Source organism: Phaseolus vulgaris, chromosome 3 (assembly GCF_000499845.2).
Source record: "Phaseolus vulgaris cultivar G19833 chromosome 3, P. vulgaris v2.0, whole genome shotgun sequence".
Taxonomy (NCBI): Eukaryota; Viridiplantae; Streptophyta; class Magnoliopsida; order Fabales; family Fabaceae; genus Phaseolus; species Phaseolus vulgaris.
The window spans coordinates 28,480,148-28,490,567 of record NC_023757.2 but is presented as its reverse complement, the minus strand read 5'-3'; the positions used below and the strand labels follow the sequence as shown (position 1 = coordinate 28,490,567).

The window sequence follows — 10,420 nt, the reverse complement described above, 5'->3', positions numbered from 1 at the left end:
GTTGTTTCGACAAAACAATCGGTTGTTTTAACTTAGTTTGAAAACATTTTATTTTCACAAAGATTGAGATGCTTTATGCTTTTAGATTCGATCAAGGGGTGGATTACAAAACTCAAACTACCCCAGAACTATACTAAACCAGCACAGCAACAGCAAGCACAACCAAGGCTTCAACATCCTTCATAAGGTTTGGATTCTTCAAAGCTTGAACACCACTTGGTTCAACAATCTCCCCCTATTTGATGAAGACAAATCCCTGATGCTTGTGTTGTACCTGATTGAATCTGAAACAATTCCTGATAGATACAGTTTTAAATAAAGCATAGAAATTCTGATATTTTGTTAGCACAGATAAACATTAATAAACTTCAGAGCTAAATATCAGAAAATATTACTCATCCCAAAAACTATTTTAACAACTAAAAACAAATTTAAACACAGAAACTTAAACACAACATATATCTCCCCCTATTTGTCTTCACAAAATAGACAAATAGAAGAGATAAAACAAGATATTGTTTTGATTACATCAGAATTAAAGCAGCAACAGCAGAAAGAAAAATTTAAGAACCAGATATAACCACCAAAAAAACAATCGATTGTTTCGATACACCAATCGGTTGTTTTTCCTTCATTCTTCTTCATCAGCAAACTGAAGATCAAAGATTTGATTCTGGACAGCTTCAATCTGTTCATCTAGAGTCATGAATCACGCATCCATGTTGTCAAACATGGTGTCAATCCTCTGGAAATTACTAACACAGAGATCATGAAGGCTCCTTTGATTTTCAGCAAAGCTATCAAGCCTATTCACCATGAGTCTTTCAAAAGGAGACATGGTTTGCATCCTTTCTTCTTGATTTCCAGCACCAGCACTAGGTCCAGCATCTTGATAATCTTCAGGTGGATCTTCATGTTGAACATCCATATCAGCAGGTTCATCTTGTTCAAGATCAGCAACACCACTAGATGAGGCACCAAGATCACCATCCTTGCTTATCCATTTTCCACCTACTTTGGTAAAACCCATTTTGCTGAGTGATCCATTGTTCAACTCTTGAGTTGACTTGACCAACTCAGATGTTTCATCTTCTAGGTTCACTTCAAAATAGAGTAGAAATTTAGATATCAAAACAGCATATGGATAATGATAATCACTTAACCTCATGGCTTTTTGCATGTGCTCTTTAATGATGTGAATCCAATTGATTTTGATTTTCTTCATGATTCAGAAGATATATACCAGATCTTCTTCAGTAAGAACAGAATGATTACTCCCCCTTGGAGTTAGAATCCAAGTCACAATGAGAGCAAGCAATCTCTCATCAAGCTTTAGACCTCCAACCGAGCATGTTCTTACTTGAGCATGTTGATTCTTCAAGCAACTCTTGTAGTATTGGATTTTGTTAAAATCCTCCACTACTCCAAGGTTTCCCTTGTTGATTCTAAGACCAGAGAACTTGAGACCAGCAACAGCAGTCCATACTTCCTGAGTTATCTCCATTTCTACACCTTTCACATGAGAAACTAGATTGTTTCCCTCAAACTTTAGATTTGTGTAGAACACCCTCACTAAATCTGGATATATGTTTCCCTTCATCTCCAGGAACTTTCTGAGAGATTGATCCTTGAGCAGCCTTCTCACATTATCAAGCTTTTTACTTTTCAGCCAATCAAAGCATACAACCTTGGGGTTGTTTATCTTTTTGATACTTGTTTCATACCTATATCTCTCAATAAGATCATTGTCTCCAGAAAACCCGCCTTCTAGCCTTCCTCCAGACCTTACAGCCCTGGTTTTGACTCTCTTTGAGGCGGGAGGAGTTGATTCCATGATGGCAGAGAAGAAAACAGAGAAGAGCTCTCTTCACAGATTTTTGCAAGAGATGTTGCAATTGGTTGTTCTTGTGGAAGAGATCAACTGCACCAGATTTTATAGTAGAAAAAAAGAATCAATTAGCATTCAATTTTATTTAGTGGGTACCTGATATTTCAGAGAGAGAGGACTTGACTCTGCTCTGCACAGAAAACGTCAGAAAAAGCTGAAAATCACATGGTCTTCACATGTGATCTTTTACTAGTCATTAAGGATTTTGAATTCCCAAGATTTTTTGGAATATTTTCCTTTATGACAGTTGTAACTCCTTTCTGAACGTGATAAGCTTTCAACACAGATTCTTTGACCAAGATTCTCTCTTTGAATTGATCTGCAACGGATAGAAATTCAAAATAGCAATTAAAACAATTTTTTCATAGTGTTGTCAGACCCAAAACAATCGGTTGTTTTTCTGCAGCAGTTAAAACTGTTTTTGAATTTTAACCATGAGCAGAAAGAGTTCAAAGCAGATGACATTAAGCATAATAAAAAGATTTTTTTTAACCATGAGAAAGAACTTTAAAACAGAAATTGAGAACAAATAAAGGAAAGTCTTATCCTTATGTTAATTCTTCAATGAGCCATGTGCTTTATGATCAAAAAGCCTCTTTTCACTGTTGAGGTCTTTTGCATAGCATTGATTCAGCTTCAATGACTGTCTTTTTCTTCAAGAACTTGATCAGATGACTCAGTCCCTCCTTTTTCTTTAGTTTTCCTGCATAAAAGGTTTCAAGCAATAAGATTTGGTCCCCTTACAAATTTGGGTCCTTTTGACTTTTCTTTGCAGTTAGAAACTTCACATCCCTTAGGAATCCACTTTAGAAGACCTCTTGGAACAGAATATTTCCTTATTTTGAAGAACCTAACAGAGTGGCCTCTCTTCATGCAGTAAAAGCATGTAAACAACCAGCTGTTTCGTCTTAACAATCGGTTGTTTTTCTGACTTTCTTGAAAAACTTTTTGAAAACTTATCTTGCTTGTTTTGTGGATTAAACCTTAAACCAACCTTTCCAAAAACACAGCTTTGAGATGCCAAGACATTCTCAAAGTTAGATTTCCCCTTTGAAAGCTTGTCCACAGTTTCAACAAGATAGTGAACCTTTTTCTAAAGTTTTTCACAATTTTCGCAAATGAGAGTATCACACTTGCAAGAAACATTTTTGAAATGGTTTTCCAATTTTTCAAAATTACTTTTTGCTTTTTCCAGATCTTCTTCAAGTGATTTAACTCTCTTTTCAAGCCAACTGTTAAGATCTTTCAATCGGTTGTTTGAAAAAACCAATCTATTAGCTTCATCATGTGTTTCTTGAAAAGCTTCAAGCAATTCACTGTAATTTTGTTCATTTAAGGAAGCACATGAACTTACCTCACTTGAGCTGCAAGATTCATCATCATTTTCAGCAACTAAGCAGATGTTTGCTTTCTCATCTTCACTTGATGAAGAACTTGATGATGATATCTCATTTTCATCCCAACCTATGTAGGCCCTTTTTGTCTTGCCTTTCTTTTCCTTATAACTGGGCTTTTTCTCCTTGCTTTTGTTAGGACAATCTGCCTTTATATGACCTTGCTCACCACAACCAAAACAAGTATAGTTATTTGAATTAAAATCATTGGATTTCTTGTTTCCGTACCTATCTTTGTTGTTGTCTTTGTTGCGGTTTCTCTTTAGGAATTTGCTGAATTTTCTTGACAGCAAGCTAAGGTTTTCCTCATCACTGGAATCTTGCTTTCCTTTGTGCTTGGATGCTTTTAAGGCTATGCTCGTTGTGTGTTTATCTTCACTCTCTTGAACATTGAGTTTATTCATCTCTAACTCATGTTCCCTAAGTTTTCTAAACAAAGAAGCAACACTTAATGATGTTAGATCTTTAGATTCGGAAATAGCAGTTACCTTTGGTTGTCATGCTCTATCAAGACATTTCAAGATCTTGATGTTCAACTCTTCTTTATCAAAGGTCTTGTCAAGGCTCATAAGGTGATTGATGATGTGCGTGAATCTTTTCTGCACCTCAGCAATTGTTTCTCCTTTAAGCATTCTAAACATCTCATACTCTTGGATTAGAGCATGCTTTCTAGCTCTTTTCACCTCATTTGTTCCTTCATGAGTGACTTCCAAGGTGTCCCACATTTCTTTTGATGATTTGCATTGCGAGACCCTGAAAAACTCATTAGAATTTAAAGCAGAGGTTATAATATTTTTGGCAATGCAATCGAATTTGGCCTTTTTGCTTTCTGCACCAGTCCATTGAGACCATGGTTTCTCAATGACAGATCCATCCTTTTCAAACTTTGGGACAAAAGGACCATTTTCAATTGCATCCCAAATTCCTTTGTCAAGAGATTCCATAAATATTTTCATTCTTACTTTCCAAAATTGGTAGTTCAAACCACAAAAAATAGGTGGTCTGTTAATTGAAGCACTTCCCCAAAAGGTAGTCTATCAGCCATTAAAAAGGTTTTTAGGATCAACTTGAATAACTTTCAAGAACCAAGCTCTTGATGCCAATTATTATAATTGATGGCTTTAAACTAGAGGGGGGTGAATTGTTTAAAGAGGATTTTCGTAAACTTTTAAAACAAGAATGAATTTATCTCGGGAAATTATTGATAAGAAATTCAGTTTACCAAAAACAGCAAATAAAATCAGCACAACCAGAAAAACAATCGGTTGTTTCACAGAAACAATCGGTTGTTTATACCAGCAAACAACAAATAAAACTGAATTTAAAGAGTTAGGGATAGAGAGATTGCACACAAATGTTTATACTGGTTCACTCCAAATCCAGAGCTACATCCAGTCTTCTCAGAAACCCTGAGGAAATCCACTAAGCAATCACAACTTGATCACTTACACAACAACCAAGAGAATGATCTTGAACACCTCAAGAAACACACTCTCCTTGGCCAACACACCAACACCAAGATTGTTGATCTTGATCCCCTCAAGAACAAACAGCCAATCTCAGCAAACACAGAAACGAAACTTGCTTTACAGAGTACAAGGATTACACTTGTTACAGAAGATAATCTGAAATCAATACAAGCAGAATCCTATTCCACAAACTTTGATCAATCACAAACTTTCAGCAATCTCAGCTCTTTGAAAAACTCAAAAACTCTTAGCAAAAACTTGTCAAAAGATTTATTCTCAAATCAGTTTTTCTGAATTTATTCAAAGATGTAGTTTGTTATCAAATTTTAACAAATTTTTAAATTGCATTAAAAGATTGGTCAAAGCATTTAATGATTGGAGCGTAAGCAGTTAAATCATTTAAAGCTCAGTCAAAGATAAAACAGTTTTTCTGTTATGGTCCCAAAACAAACAATCGGTTGTTTCCTCGAATCAATCGGTTGTTTTGGTTCTTAACAGTTCAACCATTTGAAAAATAGTTTTCAATCTTTTTTCTCAAAACACCTAAGTGTAAACAATCGGTTGTTTCGACAAAACAATCGATTGTTTTAACTTAGTTTGAAAACATTTTATTTTCACAAAGATTGAGATGCTTTATGCTTTTAGATTCGATCAAGGGGTGGATTACAAAACTCAAACTACCCCAGAACTATACTAAACCAGCACAGCAACAGCAAGCACAGCCAAGGCTTCAACATCCTTCAAAGGGTTTGGATTCTTCAAAGCTTGAACACCACTTGGTTCAACAAAAACATTATGGTTGGTAACACTTCACAGATAAAACCATAGAACTCCAATCCTGGAAAACATAGTTTTGGCGCCAAAGATATTGGTGGCAATGAACAACAACCAGTTGCACGACAATGATTGAAGGAAGAGAAAATAACCTAGTGTGTGCTGGAAGAACTTGTTGCCCGTAAGGAAGAATGTGTCTCACTCAAAAGTCATCTTTATTTTCATGCTCATTTCATTCTTTTTTTAGTCTTAGGCCTAAGTTTTAATCATGGTTTATCAGGACAATCCCTAATAAACAAATCATCATCATGAAAGAGATAATGACAAGAAAAAAGGATTTATTTACACAGTGAACACAGGTTTTGGATGATACTGTATTATTTATACCTGGTGTACATTGAGAAATATATGTTACAAGGTTATCAAACTCTAGGGTTAACTTGTAAACCCTTACGAGTTTAAGAGTCAAGTGAAGGGTGGCGAGTCAACTCGGGAACAAACTCGTTTTTTAGTAAACCCGCAGTTGACTCGGTCAAACTCGGCCAAACTCGCAAGTTTAGGGCCGAGTCACCGAGTTGCGAAAAATGGCCCAAAACGGAGCGTTTTGGTTAGTGTTTTTAGGGTTTCACTTACCTGGTTCACGTTCTCCTCACGTGGTCATCTTCTTCACGATCTCATCTCCTTCATTTTCGTCATCGCTGCAGCTTCCTCTTGCGCCGCTCGTCGTCGCCGCTCGTCGTGCCATCCCATTCAATGTTATTAGAAATCCAGCTTTTGCAAAGATGTGTGACATGATTGGTAGATATGGTGTTGGCTATAAACCTCCAACATATCATGATATTAGAGAGAAGCTTTTGAAACAAGTCGTAGACAGAACTGATATAGAACTTGAAGAGTATAAGGATGAATGGAAGAGAACATGTTGTACCATTATGTCTGATGGATGGACAGACAAAAAAAGACGATCAATTTGTAATTTTTTGGTGAACAGTCCTAAAGGAACTGTGTTTCTATATTCATTAGATACCTTTGACATCTCAAAAACTGCAGATAAAGTATTTAAAATGTTGGATGATGCGGTAGAATTTGTTGGTGAGGAAAATGTACTGCAGGTAGTTACTGATAATGTTGCAAATATCAAGGCAGGTGCAGAGCTTTTGATGCAAAAAAAGGAGCACTTATATTGGACTCCATGTGCTGCCCATTGTATTGATTTAATCTTTGAAGATTTTGAGAAGCAATTAAAGGTCCATGAAACTACTATCAAGAAGGGAAGAAGGATCACTACCTACATTTATGGTAGAGCAATGCTAATTACCATTTTGAAAAAGTTTATGAATGGAAGGGACTTGATAAGGCCTGGAATGACTAGATTTGCCACAACATATTTGACTCTAGCTTGTTTGTATGAAATGAAAACATCATTGATGACCATGTTTAACTCTGAAGAATGGAAAACAAGCAAGTTTGGAACTTCTCAAGAAGGGAGAAAAGTTCAAAATGTGGTATTAGATAGTCGATTATGGAAGAATGTAAGTATATGCTTAAAAGTTGTTGCCCCTCTTATGGTGGTCCTTCGATTGGTAGATTCGGATGTAAAACCCGCAATGGGATTTATATATGAGGGGATGGATTGCGCCAAAGAGAAGATTAAAAGCAACTTTAATAATATCAAGAAAAGGTAACATTTCTAGGTTTCTTCCATTTTAAATTTTAATACTTATTTATTGTGTAATTATTTCTAAGTTCTAACATAACATAATTGGTACGTAGTTATGAACCTGTTTGGAAAATCATTGATCAGAGGTGGAATAATCAGCTTCATAGCCCTTTGCATGCAGTTGCCTATTACCTAAACCCCCAATTACACTATCAACCAAACTTTAGAAATGATGATGCTGAGGTGAAGGAGGGGTTGTACATCTGCATGAGAAGATTGGTTAATGACGTTGCAGAAAGAACAAAAATCAATTTGCAACATACTAATTTTCACCATGCAAGAGGAATATTTTTTTTGGAAGATGCAAAGCTGGGTAGGAAAGGTATGTTACCTGCAAATTGGTGGGAGATGTTTGGGGATAGAACTCCAAAACTAAAGAGGTTTGTTGTTCGAGTTTTGAGTTTAACTTGTAGTTCTTCAGGGTGTGAGCGTAATTGGAGCTCATTTGAAATGGTAATTAAAGTTCTTCAAGTTATTTAAGGTTTTTTCTTGATTTGATTTATATATTGACAAAAATTCATATTTAATTATAGGTTCATACAAAAAGAAGAAATCGTTTGCACCAAAAGAAAATGAATGACTTAGTTTATGTAATGTATAATTCGAAGTTGAGAAACAAACAAATTAGAAGATCTATTGCTCTTCCATTTGAAGACATTTAGTCCGATAATGAATGGATAACTGAAGAAGGAGATAATATTGTTGAGGTTGAGCAAACTCTACTTGAAAATGATGGTGTGAATGTTGACTTAGGTGGAGGAACAAGTTTAAATGATTAAATTCCAGATGCAGCTGATTTTGATAATATAGTTTTTGATGATGATGTTGATGATGAAAATGATAATGAACATGGTGATGATGAAGATGGAGATGATCATGAAGATCTTGGAGATGATTTCCTTAGAGGATTAGATGAATGAGACTTTTAAAACTATAACATTTGTGTTGTTTTAGTTATTTTATTGGTGTATGAACTTGTTTATTTCAATATTATGGATTTGATATCATGAATTTTTTTTTTTTTGTTAAATTTTTTATGTGAAGTAGACTCTTACGAGTCGGGTTTACGAGTCGAGTTTACTACGCTCCCACGAATCATGGTAGACTCTCGAGTATGATAACCTTGATATGTTATGTGTTGTTTAATATAGTTGGTCATCATTTCATAGTCTAATTCCTTGTTATTTGATATTTTGGTCAAGAATGTGATTTTTTTGGATTATGAAGTGAGTCTCATCAAGAATATGTTCCTTTCATACACAACTCCTATAATCAAAGTAGGTTCTTCCAAAAATAAAAGATTAAACAATTTTTTTACTCTCTCATATCTTATGCTTATTACAAGTTGGTATTGCAAAAATTAACAAATTTATCATGCATAAAAATATTTAGTTTATGACTTTTATTTTTTATTTCTAAAAAAGTTGTTTGACTTTTGTTATGTGTAAAATTTCTTTTTTTTAAGCTCTTTTTATTTGCTTATTTTTTAATTTATTTTTTCTTTAATTCTTGTAAAATATTTTGTCCATTTGAATTCGTCTCTTTAAAAAAGAGAGTAAATATATTAGAAAGAGTAAAATTAAATAATAAAGATGAAAACTAGAAATCAAGAGTTTACCAAAATATTATTTGGAACTAAACATAAAATACAGATAAACTTGGATATTATATTTAAATTGTTTAATTGTATAATTGCACGTGGCAGCATGTAAAAAACCAGGTGAAAAGAGGTGCCAAACAGAAGTGATACCTAATAAAAAATCCAAAACATTGATTAGTATTTATTTCTCACTTTTACCAATAATTTTTAAATTGTTTGTGTTGGGTTAGAAAAATCATATTTGACATGATTTAATTTAAAGAGAGACTTAAAAAAATGTAAAAGAAACATTTGAAAGAACAGAAATTAAACTAAATGAATATATAAAACTTGAAAACCAAATTGAAAGACTTCTCACAAGTTGAACAGCAGCTAAATTGTCACAAGATTCTCTCACATGGCTTCTCATATTTTTACACCCACTCCTCTCCTCATTTACATTATTATAGAATTTGTAAACCTTTATTCAAAAAATAATTATTGCTTTTTGAAAGAAATATTACAAATATGAATAAACTATTTAAACAGAAATGAAATATTAATAGAATTTGTTTATGGATAAAATATATTTGGAGTTATATAAAAAAAATCAAATTTAGTTTTTGTAATCTATTTTTTTTCTTATTTTTGCTTGTTTAAATTAGAAATGTTTCTGTCTAAAGGTGATTATAATTAATATTTAAGGGAAATTTTTTTGAGAGAATTATAACTAAATTTAGAAAGTTGTAGAGAGATTAAAAATATAATTTACTAGTCTTTTAAATAATTGATAATTAATTAATTATATGTAGAGTGAAGATCTAAATTGTAATTAAATAATTCTGACAGCACCATGTCAATTAGGAACAGTAACTTTTTTTTGTGGCGATCCTATTTTTGTTTAAAATCATATTACCACTTGAAATATATTTGTAAAAGTCTAGTTAGAATAATTTTCCCTCTTAATTATAGAAAAGTAATTATTACATATTTCACATTGATACTACAAGTCAAGATCGACACAAGATAATTACCAAAAATTATTTTGTATATTTGAAAATAAAGTTAAAATCAGCCTGAATACAAAAACACAAGTGAAATGCATTTAAAAGAAAAGCGAGAACATTAAAAAAAGTTCAATAGAGTTTAAAATTAAAGTAACGTTTATTATAATTTATAAGTTTAATTGTACATTTTACAAGTTTAATCATCCATTTGACCCATATAGTTAAAAGATTTTTTATTTCAGTTTTTATGCCAAAAGACATCTCCTTTAAGTCTTATACTAAAAGGGGATATGTTTTAAATATAAAACTGAAAAAATTATTATATAAAAGTTTAGTATGGATGCTTGGTAATCTCCTCTATTAAATTTATAATTTCAAAGACTAAATTTTATAATTACAATATTTCAAATAATTCATAAAAGCAGGCCAGAACATATTCCAAAGAGTAGAATATAATTGCTTTTAAATTAGACAAATTTTGCAAATATTAGATTTCTACATATGAACAATATAAATACCAAGTCTAAGTACCGATTTTCTATCAGATATTTTCCAGAGAACAAAAATGATATAACCATTAAACTGCTAG

The 10,420-nt window shown here is 33.0% G+C and overlaps 1 protein-coding gene across 1 annotated transcript; it reads left to right on the top strand.

The window, feature by feature from the left end:
• The first annotated feature begins 6,109 nt into the window (after window positions 1–6,109).
• LOC137805502 (uncharacterized) lies at window positions 6,110–8,165 on the top strand. Its single transcript, XM_068605442.1, has 3 exons — window positions 6,110–7,206; window positions 7,299–7,567; window positions 8,032–8,165. Exons 1-3 carry the CDS (start codon window positions 6,110–6,112, stop codon window positions 8,163–8,165), a joined length of 1,500 nt encoding a protein of 499 aa, XP_068461543.1.
• Window positions 8,166–10,420: the final 2,255 nt, after the last annotated feature.